Source organism: Apostichopus japonicus, chromosome 17, assembly GCF_037975245.1.
Source record: "Apostichopus japonicus isolate 1M-3 chromosome 17, ASM3797524v1, whole genome shotgun sequence".
Taxonomy (NCBI): domain Eukaryota; kingdom Metazoa; phylum Echinodermata; class Holothuroidea; order Aspidochirotida; family Stichopodidae; genus Apostichopus; species Apostichopus japonicus.
In genome coordinates, this window is record NC_092577.1 from 26,785,376 (window position 1) to 26,809,224 (window position 23,849).

The window sequence follows — 23,849 nt, forward strand, 5'->3', positions numbered from 1 at the left end:
ACTGTGGTAAAATCATGGTACAATTATGGTAAATTTACCATAGTATAATTGCACCGTATAGTTACCCTATTTTTACTCATGGCACAATTGTAGGAATTTCATCTATGTAGTTTATGGACCATATAAATTTACCCTTCTTTTACTCCAGTAATATCATGGTAAAACTACGGTAAATTTACCGTAGTAAATGTACCACACTTTTACCCTACTTTTACCGCGGCATATAATACCATGGTAAAACTGCGGTAAATTTACCGTAGTAAATGTACTACACTTGTACCCTACTTTTACCGCGGTAAATAATACCATGGTAAAACTGCGGTAAATTTACCGTAGTAAATGTACCGCACTTTTACCGCTGTAATACCATGGTAGAACTGTGGTAAATTTACCGTAGTAAATGTACCGCACTTTTACCCTACTTTTACCGCTGTAATACCATGGTAAAACTGCGGTAAATGTACCGCGGTTGATTTTACCACAATTTTACCACACATTTACCATAGTTAACCGCGGTGAAATAAGGGTACATTTTTGCTGGGTGAGGAGCACCTTGTAGCTGCAGCAGAGATCGAGGACAGTCTTTACATGACTGATTCCCACATTTAAAATATATTTCTACACAGCTCGTCTCCAATCTATTAACTACTGTGAAATTGGGCTGTAAATTTTACGAGGCTCCCCAGCCCACTGGCCCATCGGGCCACCAGCCCACCGGGCATTGCCCAAATGCCCGTGTGGCCAGTCCACCACTGAGTCTACACAGAAACATAATTTTCCAACGTAGCACAATGTATCTGTCTAAGTGAGGGAGCGTTGTGGTCAAGTGGTTAAGGCAGTGGACTTGTGATCTAAGGATTGCAGGTTCGAGTCCTGGCCAGATCATTACGTTGTGTTCTTTGGCAAGGCACTTTATCTCCATTGCCTCTCTTCACCCTGGTGTATGAATGGCAAGGGCGTAGGAGCCGGGGGACTGGGGGCGCCAGCCCCCCCCCAGTGAAAAATATGGAGGGGCGGAAGTATCATTCCGCCCCCCCCCCCCCCCCGCTTCGCAAGTCAGAAAACCCCTTTTTCATTTCCAAATGAGAAAAAAATCTCACTTGGAGCACCAAATTGCATCTAAGGCCAGGTGAAAATACAAAATTAAGTTTACAAAATGGAGTAGGTGTTGAAGTGTGCTATATTGCACCAAATTGCATCTGAGGCCACCTGGAAATGCAAAAAAAAATCCAAAGGGGAGGCCGGCTATCAGTCTTCAGCCCCCCCCCCCCACTCAAAAGTACCTTCCTACGCCACTGATGAATGGGGACCTGTGAGATCAAACTGTCAGCTGGGCGCTGTTTAGCTGCTGCCATAAGGGGGGGGGGGGGTTGTCTCTATGTGTGACAGGTTACGTTGACCGGGGTAATATTGTAAAGCGCTTCGAGCCTTTGGGGAAAGGCGCTATATAAAAAAATATATGAAAAAACAGTGCCTAACCTTTGTTCATAGAATGTATTGATGTTGCATATTTGTACTATGGAGACTTTAACAGCGATCATAGTGGCGAGTAGATTTTTAGTCACGGTCGTCAAACAGCGAGCACTTTAAAAATATGTTTCGAGGCCTGACAACCATTAATACATGAATTATCATGGTAGAATTCATGGATACTCTCCGTACATGGTACATGGATTAACCATATTGAGTACAGGAATCCTGTTGCTTGTGATATCAAATGTTGCTTGTGAGTTCACCGGAGGTCAAACCCTGAAAACCCTTTTGCATGATATCTAACGATGGGATTCGTGGATACTTCTCATACTTGGTGTGTGGATGCATCATGAGCTAAAGAACCCTATTGCTTTTGGTGGAGGTGTGTATTGCCACGTACAGTAGACGGACCTGGTTTTACCATGCTATAGTGTAAATTGTACATCAAAATAGTGGATCGGGCCATTTATATATAATATATTGTAACAGCAGAAGTCTAGTGCAATGAAGTCATGGAAACCTCAATGCATTTTGCATTCTAGTTTCACTATACACAAAGAGCCTGAATCGATAGAACCGAAAGAGGCTTGTCTATAATGCTGTAATAGAGTTTCATGTCTTTGCGATCCGATGCATTGGGTACGGCGGATAATACATGAACAGGTTGGTTATGCAAGGCTAAAAAAGCATACAATTGATACCGTCTCACTTAACTGCACTAACTGAATACAGCAAAAGGAACGGCCCTTTTAGGAAAGCCCTGTACTGTCTACTGGATTCAGTAACTGAGGTGGGCGCAGCATTAACCAACAGACTGCGGTAACTTCCAGGCGTATGCCTAAGAGTCTGCGGAGATTTTGTCAATGTAAGTATAGCGTGTGTCTTTTCGTATAGTTGAATATGTTTTCAATTTATTACCAACTTAGTTTTACTGAAGGGAACGACTTACACAAACAGATATGGAAATATGTTGGAAATTTCCGAAACGATTGCCAAGAAATAATAATTTTATACAACAAAGCCTGGGAAATTTATTTAACATTGAAAATCTTTGAATCTCCACCCGATGGACACAGAGAACAATGTAACTACTGTTAATCTTTTGTAACTACTGTAAAAGTTTTGTACCAGAGTAAAAACTGAATCGTACTATAAATCAGTAGCATGTGATATTAGGATTATAATAAGAACTGAGGATATATATATCCTATGTAATCCCAATAAATTCATTTCGATGCATTTGTTGGGATTACACATATCCTTAGTTCTTACTGTAAACCTAATAGCAATGATGCTACCGATTTATCATATTTATCAGCACGAACCAGTTTTAAGATTTACAGTAGTTACTATAATCTCTGTGATAATCGGTTAGAATGTCTCATAACAAAAGGACCACTAAACACAAAGAGATCAGTAATATCCAAATCATCGAAGGAAATAAAGGCGTGTTATTGTTAATATATTGTTTGTTGAGTGTACCTAAATTGTGAATTCACGTCACCCGAATTGTTAAAAAAATAATTGTTTAAAATAAATAGACAATTAGGCTATATTACCTTAATGAGTATACTAAACTGCTATATGTTATAATTTCAGCACATAAAAGTACAAAAGTTAATGTTAATAAAAATTTAATATTTGCAACTTGATTATGGTTCTCAGTACTGAAACGAGACTGTGAAACTCCACCCCCAGCGCATGCGCGCAAAGCATTAGCCAAACATCATAGCACGCACAGATGCAGTGAATGGGGTTTCCGTCTGGGAGGGATGGAGGGGGACAAACATGCAGTATTAGGGGGGCGGTGGGGTGCATGACTATAATTTCAGGGGTTAAGCTTCCACAAATCACCTCAAGACTTCAATAAAAGTAAAACAAAGAGCATTTTTAATTGCAATTTCTCAAGAAAAGGTAAGTTTTAATAAAACAATTCACACTTTTTAGTAACAAAAATGGGTTAAGGTTCTTTTCGTTGACAGAAACGAAATGGAAAGGACACTATTTATGCTTTAACACAAAACTAGGTACTGGGTACGTACCTCATATGCCGCCCTGGTCTGCTCCTGCCCCTGCATGATTTTGACGTCCTATTCTTCTCTCTCATAAGCTAATTAGTGTTTAATATACAATACGGATCTATCAGCCATTATTCTTTCCAAGTTTTACATGTCCCAACCGAACCTAAAAGAATACAAGTACATACGACATTTGTAGCTAACCTAGTAGGCTAAACAATATTATTAAATTGTCAGCTAGGGTTTGGATCGGTACATGTAAACGTTCGTAACAGATAAGCTACGAGTGAGTATACCATTCGCAGTGGGCAGCTTAGCCCCCGGCAGAGGCCGGGGGAGTTGGTGCGTGGTGTTCGTACAGTCAGCCTTAAGTCAAATTCCTCCTTTAGTCTGTCGCTGGTATTTTAGTTCTTTGTCATTAAGTTAATGAAGATTTACTCGTCTTTTCCATGTATATATGTATATATGTATATATATATATATATATATATATATATATATATATATATATATATATATATATATATATATATATATATATATATATATATATATATATATATACATATATATATATATATATATATATATATATATAAATATTTAGAATAGAATAGAAATAACTACACGCTACAAATTACCCAGGATTATGGCAAACTTAAGACAGTTGATATTGTGTTGTGGAAGATTAAAATGTTCAGCCACTGGAAAACTGGTTTTGTGGAGTCTGATTGTGCTTTTGTGATTATTAAGTCGTAAACGAAAGGGAGTGGAGGTTTGGCCAATGTATTGTATATCAGGACAGAGAACACAAGTGATAAGATATATCACAAAGGGAGTGTCACAGTTGTAAGGACCTGGATGTAAGCACAGCCCTGAAGGAGAGAGATGAATATCAGGGTCCCTGATATTCATCTCTCTTCTTCAGAGGTGTGCTGTCTTAAGTTTGCCATAATCCTGGATAATTTGTCTGACCATAATAAAAGAAACTTGAAGGAAGTCGAATTAATCCTTAAAGTACGTTCACACTGTCATGGTCTCAATAGGGATATGGCTTTTCTTTCCGGGTTTAAGCACTTTGAGCAGTCTGGGGCTTACGATAGACCAACGTGATTCAATCACTCTTTTTACGGTTGACGAAGGACCAGGGTGTCCGAAAATTTGTGTAGCGTGTAGTTATTTCTATTCTATTCTAAATATTATGTTGGATTTAAAGGCATTACATGTTGTCCTCATCTTTTCTATATATATATATATATATATATATATATATATATATATATATATATATATATATATATTTATGTGTGTATGCATATGTGTATATATGTATGTATGCATAGGTGTATTTATGTGTGTACTGTGTGTGTGCGTGTATGTATGCGTGTATCTATGCGTTTATGTATGTGTGCATGTATGTATGTATGTGTGTATGCGTGTATGTATGTATGTATGTGTATTATAAACTCATGAAGATATAGGATAATCTGTAACACGCATAAAAAAGTTCATTACCTAGCCTTTCATAGTTTGTTTTTTCCTCTTTGTTCACGAATGATGCTTTGCTTACGTAAAATGCGAGCCATTATGCATCTCATTTGTTTCGTTATTCATTGTATGGATGACTGTGCGGAAACCAATTTACAATTCCAAAACACAGACTGATGAACTGTTTTTACTCCGGTTTATTTCAACTACAATTGACCTTTTCCATATTGCACATTTTCTTACAGAGGATAATAATAAGCAAAAATTAGATTCAAAATTGGCTAGGACATCGACATTTCCAAATGCATTTCTTAGTTCAGGATAAGTAACACAATGTTTCTTTGGCTTCTTGCTGGTAAAATAATTGCGCTGTTCCACTTGAATAGCAAATTTAAACTTATAAAAGAATTCTCCAAGAGCAGGTTCAAAAGGTTGTGCTTTTCATTTGAGGGAAGGTCTGATCTCCAATGCACACATTCTTTGTCTCCAGCTTGATGGAACTGTATTAACTAGACCCCAATAAATGTAAAAATATATTCTTCTGATGTCGTGAATTGTTTCAAAGTCATTTTACGAAATGAGACTCCATTCTGACCAAGTAAGTCGCCTACATACAAGACGTTACAATCAAAGAAGTTTTTATGAAAAACGGATTTCTCATTTATACGAATATGTGAATTATTCCAAAAAATCTGACTTTCAAAACAATTCGAAGGCTCGTGGTATGCTATTTAACTCCAAGCCTGCATCACATGCCTAACAAAAATATTCGAAATTGTATTCATCTCTTGAGAAAGAAAATTACAGTGAAAAGTAAGTTCTCTACCGAAATGTGATAGGTTTATATCATCACAGATCTTCCACGGACTCGGGCTTCAACAACAGTAACGTTTCGCCCATGTACAGTTTAGGCTGTGAATCAAACTTTCTATGTGTATGGCCTTTAATCCACCGTCCTTAAAGGCGATATCGCTCGTAGACTTTTTTTTGAGGGCGCTGGCATTATCGAGGTTTCAGCGAGGTTTAATGGGACCCATAAAACTCACGTGACCTCGGTGGCAAATTTAGATCAGTGAATAGCACAGGCAAGCGTATGCGTAACAAGCCCGTACCCATGCACACATAATGTTATAGCACAGCATTTCAGATTATTGTACTGTTTACCGCAAAGGATTTTCGTACGCGATAGTTTGTTGTTTGTGTGCCTTTTGAGTAAAGAATACTGTACGATTTTCGTACAAATACATTCGATTAGACTAGAGTATAGTGACAATCATGGAAAAGGGATCAGGGCAAGGAGAATCGGGCGAAAGAAAACGACCTTATCCTGGAACGAGCGTATAGGTTCAAGTGGAGGAAAGCCATTGTTGCATGGACCTGACAAAAACAGCAGTGCAAAGGAACAACAGCGACGAAGAGATGCCACGAAGATCTATCTTCTACTTTCCTACGTAAACTGGCAAATGGAGAAAGAACTCTACAAACATGTCCACGATTTGACTTCTGTTAGCAACGCAGATTTCGCAGAACATTTGCTTCAGGATCACACAAAAAGGTAATGATTTGCTAAGCTAGGCTAAAACTGTATAGGGTAATACTAGTACATAGTAGTACTACAGGGTATTGTCCTAGGTAACTGTCAGTATTGCGAAGTACAGAAAACTGCAAAGTTCGGACACCCCTAAGAAATACACGATTTCACCATGATAACCTACAAGCGAAAGCCAATATCACTAAAAACTAGGAAGCTACAGTTATTTCCTCTCCAAAATGACCCATGCGCAAGTATGTACGTACATATCTGTCAATAAAATGAAGATAGTTTTGGGGGTATTTTAAGGCTTAGGTGTTCGAACTTCGCAGTGTCTATGCTATTGTATTTGTAACATACATGATTTGATGAGCCTAGGCTTTGTAACTAGGCCTATCATTCATTATTTTTCCAATGGACCTAGCGTATGCTAACCTTATCATACTTATCCTAGCACAAAATAGCAGTAAGTTGTATTACTGAGTCATCATCATCACTGTTTGTGAATGCTTGTCATGAGGATACTGTATAGGCCGTTTCTTACGACTAGTCGTAACAATTATAAACTATTCTTACGACAAAGGCAAATTCAAGTGCAGTAAATAAAGCAACTGCGCATGTAGTAGAGGTAACCCTAAACATAACCCTAACCCTAACCGGAAGTTATTGTTACTCATCGTCGTAAAATTAGTACTCCTAATCATAAAAATAGCAACTGCCCATGCGTAGTCGGAAATTATTCTTACGACTAGTTGTAAGAATAGCCACTTTGTACTGTATACAGTTAAAAATTAAAATATCCTTCCTAAAGAAGACTGACAGGGACTGGGGGTCTTTAGTTTCACTCCTCATATTTATGCCATGGAAAGCTGGGCCTTCTCATCACCAAAAAGTAAACTGTTTTTGCCTCAACAAATTGATGGAAATATATTTTCTAACCACTAGGCCTAGGTGATCTGTTCATCCCCACCCCCTCCAGGTTCTAAATTGTTATCAGCTGTCCTTGTTTGAAGAATAATTCTTGTGAATGAGCATTTGAAAGAAAAGCCTCACCTATGCCCAGTCATAATTAACTGGTCATATAACATAGGACTAAGGCCTATAGTATTAGTAATAAGTATCAGAATTTAGTGTTCATAGTAACTGTATTCCCTAATTTTGTAATATACACCAGTGAGGAAGGCCTACTGTGCTGTACAAGTACAACCACATGGACCTGCAATTTTTCCTATAAAAATAATGCATCTACATAAATAATTTAGAATCACTCCTAACTGATTCACATGTTTTCACACCGCTGCGTATGCAACTAGACCTTAGGTTTTTCTAAGGTCAGCCACAGCCAGCATATATGCAATCAAGTTTTAATGGTTCATTTGGGCAACAGGGTGTTATACTGTTATCTACTGACTGTCTGTCCAATATTCCAGCAATCATGTGTACATTTCTGTGTTTGGGATTTTTGAAGGAACCCAACTGCTATGCAAGAAGTTAGGTAAATTAGCCTCACAAATTGAGGGACCATAGTACATATAGCTATACCTATATAAACCTTTATATAGCCATGCCTGGGGGTAAGAAAGTACCAGTTTTTTTTGTGTAGGCCTGATGCTCATACTTTATGATGCTGTGCTAAGTAAACATATTTTTTATATATAGTCAGTATATACTATGCTTGTTTTTGTTCAGCTTCTTGTGAATGATCTGATGTTTAGTGTTCAAAAATTATAATATCTATTAAATTTGGTGGCCGAAACTATCTCTTGTGGAGAGTAATCTAGCGTTAAATTAATGGTAGTCTGAAATCAAGCTATTCATGTAAACAGGAATTTTTCACAATGGTGGGCTTATGTCATGGTGTAAGCTACAGTAGCATCTCAATTCTTACACATGAAACCAACTGCTCACATAAACAGGAAGTTTACACAGTAGGTAAATAATGAGTGTACATCAAACTCTCATCAAAAGACTGGACATCTTTTAGCGATATGAAACCAATCAGTTCACTAAGACAGGAAGTTTACATAGTAAATTTTACATTGACATGTGAGCTCAAGTTGTTGGGCAAGCAGTTGGGCAACACAAAATTATCCTTACAATTCTTGAAAGGTACCGCGGTTTATGGATATGTTGAAGAAGAGTATGAAAGAATATCTCATCCTTATCTGGGTTTAAATCAATGTGGGTTAACAATATGTTATTATTGAAATATGCCTAAGTGTTTGTTTGTTACTTTTCTCTTTCATATTTTTTCTTGGGTAGGTATGATAAAAACATGTATGTTTGTAATGATTTGGTCATTACCAGATTCATTATGCATACAATTAAGCTTGGGGTGTACAGTAAAATTACTATTTCAGTTATATGATTTACGGACAATTTTTTTGGTTTCATTGTATAGGTTTCAAATGCATCTTTTCCGGAAAGATGCTGAAAGTCAAACAGAGGCATTCTCAGCAGCTGTCACCACAGAAAGATCAGTTGACACTCAGAAAGGAGAAGGTAAATTTATATGTTTATCCTTGCATGAATTACAGACTGGAAGAGCAGTGCTAATCTTATCTGATCTGATATGATCAGAAAAATAATACAATTTCATTCTCATTTAATTCCAAAAGAAAAGAAAAAAATGGTAGCATATTGCTCATCCACTAAAAAGCATACATGTGTATGAAAATTTATAAAAGTAAGTGGGCCTGATATTATCAGGATCTTCTTTAGAGGCAAACTGACTAGTAACAGTAAATTCAAGAGACACAATAGAGCCTGGAACAGAGAGGACATGGTGAACACAAAGAAAGAAGTTAATGGTGTATTGAACAAAAGGAGTCAGTGAAAGCAGAGGTATTTAGATAAACTGTGGAGTACAAAGCGAGGATTAAGTAAGGAGAGAGGGCGAATAAACTATAGCAGAATACAGAGATGGAGCAGGATAAAGTTAGTCATGTCCTTCCTGTATATTGAGCCTATTCAGTTGAATGGTGCTAGGGCATTCCGTCCGCTCTCTCTATCTCTGCTGTGGTGTACTATGTCTGAGATGGTTAGTCTACGAATTCAGTTACCTGTTGGGACATGTCTTTAATGGTATGATTGGGCAGCTGAAAGTGTTCCCCTACTGGAGTCTCCATTTTCATGGTATTGACTTGTGACTAGAACTGCTTCTTGAGGGTGGTCTTGGTTTCACCAACACACTTGTAACTTCAATGTCCTCTAAACTCAATGACACCATTTAAATTGAAATATCAGTTTCCAGTGCTGCATAAGTGTGATAAGTTCTAAACAAAAGGTATATTTTTAGTCACAGCCATAGAAGCTATAGCAGGATACTTGCAATCTAGTAACTCTTGTTTTATGTAATCTCTACAGATACTCCTGATCCAGTTACTTCAACACCTCTCAAGAAGCCATCTGCCAATGTTCTGTCCAATGTTAGCAGTAGGATTAGATATGGAGCAGCATGGGAGAAAAACCTCAGACTATACGAATACACATTGCCACATTTACATGATCCTGAACAAAAGAGATCATACATATGGCAGGGGCAAGCACTTTTCCCAGACTTTTGTTGACAGGTTGTGCGACATTCACAAACGTTGGATTAGCAGCTAATGATACATCTGCATCACCAGATTGAGATAAATTGCTTTCGTCCATTTTGTTCGATAGTAGCTATGACTGTGAATCAGGAGCTTGGCCACCCTCTAAGTCAAGGTGGGCAAGGTTGGGGAAATTCAATCAAGGAGTAACAATCAGAGAATGGCCAGCTTTATATTATTGTATATAGGCCTACACGCACAGCGTGTATAAATATCTGTATCGGTTTATTTATACTGGTGTTCATTTCCGTTGCCAGGAGGGGATATGATTTGAACGTGGGGGAGGGTGTGGGGGGGTGGGGAGGGGGTCCCATTTGAAGTGTCCAAACGATGCTAATCTTTACATCTATCTTCTTGAATCACATGTACCCCTATCGACACGATCAATCAGTCCTGTCTCTCACCTCCTCTCATGCACTGGTGTATTTATTTCCTGGCAAGATAACAGTTAGGCATAGTAAGGGTCAGAGGTCATCACAACTTAAAGAGTTGTGCGAGTCCCTGTGGTCTCTTACATCCTGGTAGCAGTAGAGAGAAGAAGCCTAATAGATCAGAAACCATAATCATCTTCTGTTGTGTCTTATTTTCCAGCATCCTTGAAACATTATATCCTTCCCCTCTGATTTGTTGATGTCATAAAGCTGTATTTATGTTGTGCATTATTTAATTCCAGTATTTAGATTGTATATTCTTCTTGTGTATTTGACAGTATCCCAGTGATCTCCATTTTTCTGCTCTTGGTTTTTTTCTCTCTGTACTTTCATATCATATCTATCTCTACCCCTAGCCTCCATCTCCACATTTTCTCTACTTTCTTCCTCCATCCCTTCATCTGTCTTTCACGCTTTCTTTCTTGACCTCTTTTCTCCCCTCTGTTTACCCTGTATGTTTTAGTTTGCCGACTCCCCCCCCCCCAAAAAAAGTTCACAAGGTTGACAAGTCTCCCCGTGCTAGTCCCAAGCTATACACCCTTGTTGTGGTGACCGTTCAATATACTTGCGGATCAAATGGAAAGCCCCACCCCCCCCCCCAACCCTTACTTCCCAGTGTCATGAATCGGCAAATGGAAGATTATTCGGAGTTGTTCGTGATGGTTCAATGATCTTATAGTCACGCATAGGCCTATATGGTTCTCTTTGTCCTTCATTGCCGTCGAAGTTTGAAATGAATTAATCGTGCTAGGAACTTCCGGGCAATGTTTAATTTTCTGTGGCAAGAAAAAAAGTTTCCCCCCAGTCTCTCCTGGTTGACTATATAGAGCCCGTACGCCTATATGGTCACACAATAGTATAGATAAGTATGATCCATGCAGACATCTAGTATATATTTTTTTAAATTCAATCCAATTTCAGTTAAAGTTTCGAGTTGTAATTCGAGTCAGTCGTGATGAGGTGCCCCATGGTGGAGCTGGGTAACCCACCCCAACCCCGTTGCCGACTTTTTGGCATTTCGTTGGGAGCCGTTCGGAACAAGAAGCAGGATAGTCAATTCTGGGAGTACAGTACGCTGGAAAGCAATACACTGACGTGATTTAGAAAAAAAAAGTTTTTTGCTTTGACGGCCGATGCTCAGCGAGACACTTTTCAATGGAAATAACTATTAGTTTATTGTTCATGTACTTATTCCCTTTTTGCCAATCCTTTCTAAAGAGGGTGGAGCCGCCCCTTATGGCAACGTATTTTCCTTTCCTTTTCCGTTCAAGTTTCGTTATTTTTTAATTCGGGTCAAAGGGGTGCAAGGACAGGGTTTACGTGCACCGGTTAGGAGGACGGGGTGCAGCTAGGGCAAGTGCTCTGTGATCGCCTAAAGGGCCCGTTGCCAGGAGTCCAAAAATAATTAAATACACATATTTATCTGTATATGGTATATGACATAAAATGCTTTGTCTTTCCCTCCTGATATATAACTACAATTTATATATAAAATACAATGTAAGCTGTGACTCAGTCTATGTATAATTAATACCTAAATTGGCTGAAATACCAATTGTTCACACATGACGGACTTGACTTTACGTTTGATACCCAATAGTTTGTAATCACTTCAGTCAATTTTTTCACTCATTCGCGTTTGTCTTTTTGTGACACCAGTCAGCGTGAATCAGACATAAAGTTCATAACTATTAGTTTCTTGAGCTGTTTCTTGACTTCGACTGCTCACCATGTAGGCCTAAAAGAGTAAAAGCAGGGAACTGCTAGAGTAGCAGCTCCCTGGTCGAACTATTACGCCTGATGCAAAGCTCGACCGTAACCTATACTGTACAGCCCATTAGTTGTGAAAAGTTCTGAACGTAAAACAAAGCACTGAGTTTTGTATCACACAACACACACGAAAACGCGGCGTAATACCGCATACTACTGACCAGGGAGTTGTTCCATAACAACTCCCTGTACTGCCACAGACAAGAAACTATGCAGGAATTTCGCCAAGGCCACCGTTCAAGTAACCGAACCCGTTTATTGCTTACTAGCCGTAAATACGGGATTGCTGAGAAATTACGAGACAACAGCGACGATCCGATAGAGGGTAGTATTGATATTATTTTTGAATCGGGTGGTGTGAAGGACAGAATTTACGAGGAAATTACGAGCGATCCCACCTTTAACTCATGTATTTACTAAGGTAGAGCCCGTCACATTTTCGGGATTTCCAGCCGAAATAAAGTTTAAAAAAATAGTTTCTATAGATATAACACATTTAAATGTAACGTGTCCACCACCAAATCACCATAACTTAAGAAATTACTACCAGCAAGTACATGAACAACGAAAAACTCACTGGGGAGGTATAAATAACCGATGAAATAAACTTTTGATGTGATTTGATTCTACTGGTGTGAATGCGTCTTAATGGCTGTCATACCATATTATTGTTTGTTTGGGGTGAGGGAGGAGGGGGTAGGAGGGGATATATTCAACTCATGTAGACAGCTGGTAGACTAGCAAGATGTGGAAATCTAACAATTGAGTTGAGACAGGTACATTTCGTTGCCTGAAAACCCGCAAACAAAGCAGAGGATTGTGAGGGTTAACATTTGCAACACCAGTGACTTAATACATTAATGTTCGGTCATGTCACCAGAAGGTATATATGGTACTAACTCTCTCATTTCTACAGCCATGGCTTCTCCAGAAGTGAACTCAAACGACAAGACCCAGATTATTGATCCAGAATCCAAGATGGCGGAGGAACGAACCTTTAAAATGATGGTCGCTTGTGTGGTGTTTGCTATGATAATTGCGGTCCTATCTCTGATTATTTCATTTGTTGCAATAACAATGAAAGGGACCAATCAATACAACATATCCACTGGATCATCAGGTAATCAGTACAATATGATTTCATATGACTTCATTTCACAGTTGAACTGAATGTGCTTCTATATGCACACAACTGAAAGCACACAACTGAATGTGCTTAAATAGTGAATCATTTGTGTAGTATTTAATACTGAAAGTAGGCAAAGAGTAAGAATTTATATATTTGATATTGTTACATCGGACTGATTGTTAGTGGACGTTCACAATAAGGTATATCCTATGTATGCCACATATTAAATATTTACGGAGGATATCAGCACGCTAGTGTGTTTTCATGTATGCAGCCAGATTGGCCTTGCCCCGCCCTCCCCCCTCTCCCTCCCCCAACCTTACCCCGTTGGGACTACTGCTTCCATTTTTTTTACTATTCCAGGCTACAGGCTTGGGTAGCTAGGCTATTAGTAGAACACACTGGTGAGTCGGTACTAGGCTATTTCATTCATGTGCGGACGGTTTGATGGAAAAATGACTTTCCTTCTTTGGTCTGTTGATCAGACTACATCACAAATCTCTTCATTCTTTTCGTTTTGATTATGCGCAATACCTGCACCTGGCCCACAAAGTACTTGTTCCACCCACACTAAGGCCAAACCTTTGTATATATATATTCACAAAACCGTTGAAGCAAGACTTTTGTATAGACATTTCATTTTAAAAACTTAACGCAGTTATAGGTGTAGGAGGTGACTGTACTACAGGTATATAGGTTCAAACTTTTCAAACAAGCAAATACTTAGCAAAGGTTCATGTATTCATACGCATGAATTCACATGAAAAGCGACAAACCCTGACAAGCATAATAGTAAGAATGAGTACGAAAAGAACCTCCCTGCAATAATAAACGTTATGAATAACGTATATCTGTTTCAATATGTTTTCAATCTGTTTTACTCTATAACGGAGTCAAGTCAGTCCCATCAATGAGTGACAAAATGAGTGGGAGTCAGTCCACTTAGCTTTAGATGGTGTTTTCAGTCCATTTCAGCTAAGTTTTCTAGGTTAAAAAGCATGAACTCATTGCCGCTCAAATGATGGTTATGGAATGTAGAGTGTTCACAGTTATAGGCTCTGTGTAGCAGTCCTGTTTCAAATTGGTATACATGTTTGTTTCCTGTCTCGTTTCTGCAGGTACTGGCGAAATTTCGAGCGGAAGCTCTGAAGATAAAATCTGGATGTTCCAGATTGGCCACTACCAATCAAATACCCAATATCTGTGAGTAAAAAGTCATTTGGCGGTCCGGCTCTATATTAGCTACATATATGCATTAATGACTATATCATTGGCTATTGTGACGGTTTGCACTTCGCAAGGAATTATCACATGTTGCGTTGTTGCATATACCCTACACTTACATCACATTACTTCAGTCATGTACTTATACATAGGTGATTACTTGAAGGCGTCAGACTACAGTTCCTATAGACTACGATATAGTTCTCATATGCATTATGCACGAGAAATCACTTTACTTTGAATACGTTGCTATTGATTACGTTTCTACATATACTACATGTAGTTCATATATCCTATGATATAGTTATCATATGCATTCTGCACAAGAAATCACTTTACTTTGAATACGTTGCTATTGATTACGTTTCTACATATACTACATGTAGTTCATATATCCTATGATATAGTTATCATATATGCATTCTGCACAAGAAATCACTTTACTATGAATACGTTGCTATTGATTACGTTTCTACATATACTACATGTAGTTCATATATCCTATGATATAGTTATCATATATGCATTCTGCACAAGAAATCACTTTACTATGAATACGTTGCTATTGATTACGTTTCTACATATACTACATGTAGTTCATATATCCTATGATATAGTTATCATATATGCATTCTGCACAAGAAATCACTTTACTATGAATACGTTGCTATTGAATACGTTGCTATACTACAGTTCCTTAAGCCTATGGTAGGTCTTATATGCATTTTGCACAAGAAATCACTTTACTATGAATACGCTGCTATTGCCCGTATTGTGTATAGTCATTCATGACAAGGTTACTACACATGCATCAATAATTAGTTGCCTCTTATAATTAATCAGTTTTTATTGGTTCAATGTTAATTATTCATTTGTGGTCAAATCACGCTAGCCAGTCCCATTCTGTGATAGTATATATTAATTAGCTAACACTTTATTTCTTTATTAAATATATTAGTGATTGTTTCATCTATGCTACGTTAAATCGAATTAAATCAAAGTATTGTTTATAACGCCTTAATTAATTTAATTTATTTACTTCTTAACTTTGCTTAAAATGATTGTCTTTCTCCTGTTTTTAGTGACGAAGCATCTGGTACTATTCAAGGTTACAACGTTGACGTTGTAAATGCCGGTGAGTTAGAGAGTTGGACATGTGCACTGTTCTACGTCATGGTATTTACTTTACATTGACATTGCGTCCTAATCAATGCTCCTAATAGAGACAACGGTAGCACTGCAAACTGAGAATTGTCACAAAAGATCAATACAAAGGATTAAGTTGCTTAATGATTAAAGTTTAGTAGCATTTTCTCAGACATAGAATGACCTTCAAAAATGATAACAGTTAATTAACTAGGGATTTTAAAGAAAAAAGATGTCCAGTGATATGGTTGGTGTGTGCCGATGTGTAGTAGAAATGATATTTTGCATACCATTCATATGAAACGCACTGACTGCATATGTGTTGCCAAGAAGCACACAAAAGTGGAATAATGTTTATATTCGTAGAAGATGCTGGTACTGGGACTATGACCAAGTGATCATGGTCAGGGCCGTAGCCGTGGGTGCATGAAGGACATGGCCGTAGCCGTGGGTGCATGAGGGACATGGCCGTAGCCATGGGTGAGGGACATGGCCGTAGCCATGAGTGAGGGACATGGCCGTAAGCCATGGATGAGGAACATGGCTGTAGCCATTGGTGAGGGACATGTATCCCCATGCACCCTTCCCCTTGACTTTCTTCCAAATGGCTGACATTTTATAATTGAGTGAAAGGTTGAACTACGACAATGTAAAATGATGGTAAAGCCCTCTTATATATCTAATCAAAAATGACATCGGCTAACATTTCCCCCCTCCCCCACTCTTGACCCCCAAACTGAAAAAAAATTCCAAATTTTGAATACATTTTGGACGATGAACTTGGTGGTTGTATTTAGGCTATATGGCTATTAAGTTTTACAGCGTCATTTGTTTATCCTCTCAAATTGGCTTTATCTTTGTGAATGCTGACGTTGAACTGAAAGTGGGGGCGCTTGTCAAACACCTATAAACTGTAAAAAATATCAAACCGTGATGACATGGTCATTTGTAGTAACACATTCACATACAGACACTGTGTGTATCTAGTCACGGTGTTTGCTTATATCATTGATTAACTCCAAATGCTTGTGTGTTTCTTTCTTTACTACTTTGTCTCTCAGTCTGTCAAATTGCCAACAAGAATTGTGAATTGGTCTATGATGTATATGGCAACTGTTGGGAATCTCAGGTAGGGGAAACTGCACGCGGTGGCTTCGGTATAATGGCACGGTGGTACGACGCATGCGTAGGTGAGTATTACATCAAACCACTATACGATCTGCTTATCCCTGCTATGTGACACTCTCAACAACGGGGTTGCAATTGCAAAAATATTTGAAATGTGAATAAATCTTGTAACTATTCGTACGAATGTGCAATAAAACATGTACCGTTTGGTGACGTGTTGCTTGAAAGACGTTTTTGAAATTTAACATCAACCTAAATGATGCTGTAAGCTATGCACAGAAACGGAGAAACAAAGAATATAATTGATAGTATACAATGTCTCACAACTATACATTTTCGCAATGTTGACATTAATAGTAATAAGACCACGTGTTTAGGAATAATTGTCATTATTTACCAAAGGCGGTCATGACAAGTCACATGAGGGAAGCGCCGTCACTGATTAGTTGATTCGAAACAGTGAATTGTTGGAGGGGCCTTACCTTTCCATAATAGAGATCATGACAGAGACAGAGAGAGAGGTGGGGAGGTGGGGGTGGGGGTGGGGAGGTGGGGGTAGGGAAATATAGCGTCTCAACGTTATACTCGGGAAGAAATATCTTTGACGTGTTTTAAACTAGCAAACATGCACAACACCCAGAAACTATCAATTGTCTTGCACGTTATCAGAAAGAAAGAAGCCGGCTGAACAAAATTACCGATGTGGAGGCAATGATTACATCACCATTTGGCAATATTCTCACAAATCTCCTAATCTTATTAGAAAACAGTCACTTTGCAATATCAGTAACACGTTTGTAAATGCACTTGTTGACTAAGATATGCCACTTGTTTGCTACATTGATATCAAAGTTATTATATATATCAGGTTGGACAAACACCTACGACCGTGCTAGGACATTCCGTTTCAGTGATGACTTCGAAAAGCCAGTTTTAAATGCACTATGGATCAAGAAAGGAGGCTCCTTGCCGTCGTTTCCTGACCTAGCCGGCCTTAAGATTGGTTTTAATGATGGCTGGCAAGCTGACGAACATTGCCTCTCCCGATACTCAGACCTTCTTCGGGTTAGTACAGTATATGGTAGCCTATACACTTTATGGTGGAGTTTCTTAACAAACCGCGACCCGCGAGCCAGATCTGGCGCTCCAAAGAATCGATCCGGCCCGTGAAAACAAATAGCCTACACTTCAGCACCCTATCCTGCATATGATGGCCCTTTGCCGTACCCCTTGTTTTTTGGTATACAAAATTGGATAACCCAAAGGAGTGTCCTGAAAAGTAAGTTATACCTTATACTGAAAGTGTAATTTTATTTTTTATCTTTCCTTAATGTGATATGAATTTGATCATTTTACCTGTAATGACACTTGCTTCTGTTACAGGGCTTTGACTCATCAGATTCTAGCCAGGTCTTGCATTACGTCACTGAAGAGGATATCAAAACAGCCTTAGTCAATGATGAGGTAGGTCACCTTCAATTACGAATATTCCGTTTCTGTTTGAACTTTTTATTTTATTGGAATTATTTGATGAAGTGGACCACAAACAAGGATATCTTCTCGGTGCATGGGGGACCCATTGCCTGAGATGATATGCCTACCTGCAGGGTTACCAGGCTTGGTATCCTGCTAGGATCGAAACGTCAGGCCAACTTACTTTTACACATTTAAGTAGTCGTATAAAACACGGGTGAGTGAGCCGGAGTAAGTATCTTTCTGTGATATCTCCTTGGGCTTTATCTGCTACAAGAGAAAACACTGTCTAAAAACTACAAGAAAGCTCCGGAGTCTCCACTTCCCCCCAGGTTCTGCTGCACTACCAGCCAAGTTCCCCTCCAGTCTGAAAAACACTACTACAACATGCATACCTACTGACGTATGTACGCCAAAAATATCCCACTGATCACACTTTTGCCTCACTACATGAACTAAATCTGCTAAGGTCACTGCTGCCGGTACTCCAAAAAAAAGAGAGAGTTTTTATGGAATTATGTTTCTTTAATTACATGTTGTATTTTATTTTTTTCGCGTTGAATACAGATTGATGTGTTCTTTGCCAGTATAAGATCATACACTTTAGATGACCCACGGATCGAGATTCTGTGGAATCCAGGTGAGAACAGATGCATTAGAGGAGGCCTCGGTATGATGATGCAGAAAGACCAGGTTGAATTAGAAACCTGGTGGAACACAGCATTTGATCGTCTCAGAACTACTGGCCAGTACAACGATATCTGTGATAGACTCAAAACTGCGCATGGTAAGAACATATATTTTACTGTGTATTTAGGAGGGGAAAGGCTCTAGTTCAAAGTGACAACTGTAGCAGTAGAAGTATGTTTACTTTAGTCTTCACTAACCTGTCTCTTCACGACTAGACCACTTTCTCAATAGGTATAACAAAAATCAGACATTTCAATTCGAGCTGGGCACTGATGTTATCATTGGGTACAGAAGACAAGTGACCTCCTCCCAAGTCATGTTCTTGCAATGCTCGCCTGATCTTGATTAGGCATCAAAAACGGCAGAACTGTCAATCATTCCCGAAATCATTGATACCAAATATATGATTGAGATAGACCAATGATATGTCGATTTAAATTGGCATTTGAAACTGGTTTAATGTCACTTATAAAGTGGTAGATGTCAAATTAACTTGACATATACCGATTTAAGCTGTCATATGTCGATTCACCGTGATCTGATAGGAATGGCCCTCCATAAGTAACCTTGCTGTGAGGACACAGAAAAGTTCACCTCTCACAAACAGAGAAAACTTTATTTGTTAAAGTGCCTCGCGGTTTAGAAATAGATATTTGACTAGGAACGTGTCAAATTCTGGAAAAACGGTGAAATAAATAATAAATAATTTAGAAATAATGACAAAGCATGGTAAGACGTTTTAGTAGATGACTCAGCAGAGGCAATGTTGCAAAACATTAATGACTTGTCAGCCACAACATTAATGACTAGTCAGCCACAACATTAATGACTAGTCAACCACAACATTAATGACTTGTCAGCCACAACATTAATGACTAGTCAACCACAACATTAATGACTAGTCAGCCACATCATTAATGACTAGTCAACCACAACATTAATGACTAGTCAACCACAACATTAATGACTAGTCAGCCACAACATTAATGACTAGTCAACCACAACATTAATGACTTGTCAGCCACAACATTAATGACTAGTCAACCACAACATTAATGACAAGTCAGCCACAACATTAATGACTAGTCAACCACAAGCTTATTGATTTGCTGCAATGAGGTATGCATGTTTAGGACTTTATAAACTTCACGTTAAAAACAACAAAATAAAAGGGTGCAACTGTGGTTTCATCTTATCGAAAATTCTCCACTGTGGTTTTTTAAATGACAATTTGTTTTTGTGAAATTTATCTTCCTTATAGGTGATCAACCCGGCCTTGATCCAGAATACGTCTGCGTTGATTAATCATTTACCTGACACCGTTCAATGGATCGATTGAGAATTCATTTCAATACGTCTTAATCACCATTTATATTCAGCTATATCAGTATGTCTATTAATCAATCAATCGCAACTTCATGCCTCGTGTCTTTAAACGTACCTTTTGTGTAACGGTTTTATATGAATGATCGTTAAAGGAACTTAAATGAAATCTAGATTTTAAGTTATAGTTTCGATTGAAAACGTCATTTAATCTTAGTCACTGCGCCTTTAATAATTTAAACAAGTGTTTTAATGTAAAGTTTTAAAGTGTGTTGCTTGAAGATCTGTATTATTTGCCACCGCTGCCTTTGAGGATGTTTAAATTATTCAATTTAATATCACTGTGTGTAACGACCTTTAAATGGCAGCAAAATGCTTGTTAAACGTTAAGCCTTGGTGACCTTCTTATTTTCTATCGTAAATAGGGTCAATATGATGACCTTTAATTCTAAATATTGGTGATGGTTGTATCAGTATTTATCAACGTTATTTCCCCCTTGGTTTGTACCTTTGTTGGTTTGTACCTGGTTTGTACCTTGGTTTGTACCTTTGAATTGATCATCCCAGGCATTGCGTATAGTTTGTATACCCGCAAATAATTTGCACTCTGATCTGTTGAATTTCATTTTGACTGTAATCTGGGTGCTTTATTTTGTCCGACCGTCATTACCAGCTGACTCACCATATTCTTTAATGACGTAAGCCAATCACCATTAAGCAAGAACAGATGCCTAAACACTCTTATCTCTCTTATATTGGTTTCATTTATGCGAACATATCATGAATACATAATATTTAAAAAAAAATACTAGACAATGTTAGCTTTTCTGGGTTTTTATTTTCTTGTATGATGTTAAGGGGTTAGTACAACTATGTATCTTTTTCTATGTTTTGTTTATGACTTCATGGTACACAGGAGTACTATGTGGGGAGTTGATACAAACTCAACCATCTTCATTGTTTCGCCATGTGATACAGACACTGTGAGTTGATGAACATCTTCCTAGAATAGCTAAGAAATGTCTTAATCCATTTGAAAGATATTCAGTTGTTCGATGTATCACATTCACAGTGCACATTTAAAGAGTTAATATGAAAAGTACTAACTATACGAAAACTGAAAGCGAAATAACTAATAATAATCATTCTTTGAGGGCTGAACAAGAAGAATACTCCCTCAAAATCAGAAAAGAATTGAAAGAAAATATATGCAAATTATAAACACATAAACAAATGCATGATGTGGTTCATGTGATGAGCACGCGAGTGCGCCACCCTTTCCTTGCCACATATCGAGCTGCTTGCTGTTAAAATACGTCCTCGCCTCTTGCCAAGTGTTTTTACAAATGTTACCACAGTAAACGTGTATACGAGACCGTCATCGAACTTTACCCTAGCTGACAGAGAACTGCGAAACATACTGCTAGAAATTTAAAAAGATAATCCAAGGTCCCATTTAGTCATTGTAGGAGACATCAACAGAGATATCATTCCGTTTCTAGAGACAATGGGATATCGAAATTGTGTGGATTTTGTCACATCCTCAAGCAAATTCCAAACTCGATATGTTAGCGAAATGCGAATATCACAGGGTTAAACCAGGGCCACCCATCTCAAGCTCCGACCATACCACTGTTCATATTTTACCAATTTTTACAGAAAAGCATAGGAAAAGGCAACCAAGGAAAAAGAAATTGAAAGCTGATTTATCAAAGGACAAGATTGATATTTTACGACACTCGTTAGATACCACTGATTGGTAAATTATGCAATTTAATATCACTGCTCATCTAAACTACTCCCTTTTGCGCAGGGTGTTTTTTTGCTCTTTGAGTCACACAGTTAAGGGCATTGACACTCTACCCAAACCGCGTGCCGCGCTCTGAAAAAGTTAACTTTATATTGCTTGCAAGTGAAGTTTTCTTCTTGTCGCTACAAAATGCAGACAGGAATGATACGTGATACCTTGTTATCTTCTATCTAGACCTGAGATGTCCACCGCTGCTATATACACTGTGTTGTGGGTATTGACCGTAGCTGTATGCATTGACTGTATACCAGTATCTAATTACCGACGGTAACTAGCTGTATGTGTATTTTCTGGGATCGATGGTGGTGTCTAACACATCTGTTACACCTCATTCGAAACTAGGTCAGATTACCGGCATGAGACGTTTCTTTGTGCGCGAGTCTTCACACCTTTTTTAAGGGTGTGCTCTAAACAATGCACTTTACCCTCCTTATGACATAACCAGTCCGTCATTACGAAATGTAGCTCCTATCTAATCTAGTGGTGACATAACGACTTTACGCTTTATTTAAATGGCTGGGGCAAAAAAACAAAAAAAAAGCCAAAAGACAAAAATGTCAACGCATGTAAGTTTAGTATCTCCCTCCTAAATATATGAGCCTACTTACAGTGAATAAAACTAGACCGTCAAAGTGGAGACAGATATCATCCTTAGTGAATATACACGTTACGAAAACGTTATGAAACGGGTAAAAACAAATCAATAAAATAGACACAAACACACAGATGGCATGTTTAAAGGAGAAATGCCTGCTCTTTCTGGAATATTTGGTGGCCCTACAAAGAGACGTTGAATTCGATTAATCTCTTTAATCGTGAATAACCTTGGTTCCAATGCATGGTATCTTCTAGATAACCCTAACATTCCCGATAAGCGTTTTCGCTTAGTGCCGTTTTCAAGGGCGGCGGAAGCACTTTTAATCTGGGGGGCCACCGACATCAAAGGGCACTTTGCAGAAATTCGATTGGACTGTTGCAACCTTATATTTAGTACCCTTTATAACTCCTATTGTATTATCTTATTTGCGTATACACGTCACTCCATCAACGCCCCCCCCCCCGCCCTTCAAGGAAAATATGCATACTAGCACTGCAATATCCAATGTGCAAATTGGGAAACAAGGAATAAGTTTTCTTTTGAGACAAAATGAGGTGAAATCATGCTAGTTGCTAATGTAGGAATCTTCCGAATTAGAGTTTATTTCTTGTCAATATCTTAACAAATTTTTTCCATTCTAAATAGCCTTGAGTTTGACCCAAAGAAATTCATTAAAAGTCAGGGGCGTAGCCAGGATTTGCAAAGTTGTATGCACGACTATCTGAGCGGAGCGCCACCATCGGTTGGCGCGGAAAATTTTTGGTTTTACAAACCCCTCAGATGGCTGGAAACGGCCCTTTCCGAGTGTTCATTCTGGTTCCCTGGCCTCTTGCTAACTTGAGACACCTCAATTTTTATGTAGAAAAAGGGCACATTTTTAACCTGAGGAAAAGTGGGGGGACACGTGCCCCCTGTGCCCCCCGGTTCCGCCGCCCTTGGCCGTTTCACGGTAAGTTCTTTTGGACAGTTCATGTAGGCAAGGACATTCTGTATATTAAGTGCATTGGCAGGTCTTGCAACT

The 23,849-nt window shown here is 38.5% G+C and overlaps 2 protein-coding genes across 2 annotated transcripts; both read left to right on the forward strand.

Moving 5' to 3' along the window:
- Positions 1 to 2,144: 2,144 nt before the first annotated feature.
- Positions 2,145 to 21,236, forward strand: LOC139984623 (putative ABC transporter arginine-binding protein 2). The gene is made up of 9 exons (XM_071998574.1): positions 2,145 to 2,338; positions 13,224 to 13,427; positions 14,555 to 14,639; positions 15,743 to 15,795; positions 16,868 to 16,996; positions 17,803 to 17,999; positions 18,318 to 18,398; positions 18,975 to 19,194; positions 20,359 to 21,236. The coding sequence occupies exons 1-9, from the start codon at positions 2,308 to 2,310 to the stop codon at positions 20,400 to 20,402; spliced, it is 1,044 nt and encodes a 347-aa protein (XP_071854675.1). The 5' UTR covers positions 2,145 to 2,307; the 3' UTR covers positions 20,403 to 21,236.
- LOC139984624 (uncharacterized) lies at positions 5,949 to 10,669 on the forward strand. The gene is made up of 3 exons (XM_071998577.1): positions 5,949 to 6,534; positions 8,912 to 9,012; positions 9,877 to 10,669. Exons 1-3 carry the CDS (start codon positions 6,443 to 6,445, stop codon positions 10,077 to 10,079), a joined length of 396 nt encoding a protein of 131 aa, XP_071854678.1. The 5' UTR covers positions 5,949 to 6,442; the 3' UTR covers positions 10,080 to 10,669.
- Positions 21,237 to 23,849: the final 2,613 nt, after the last annotated feature.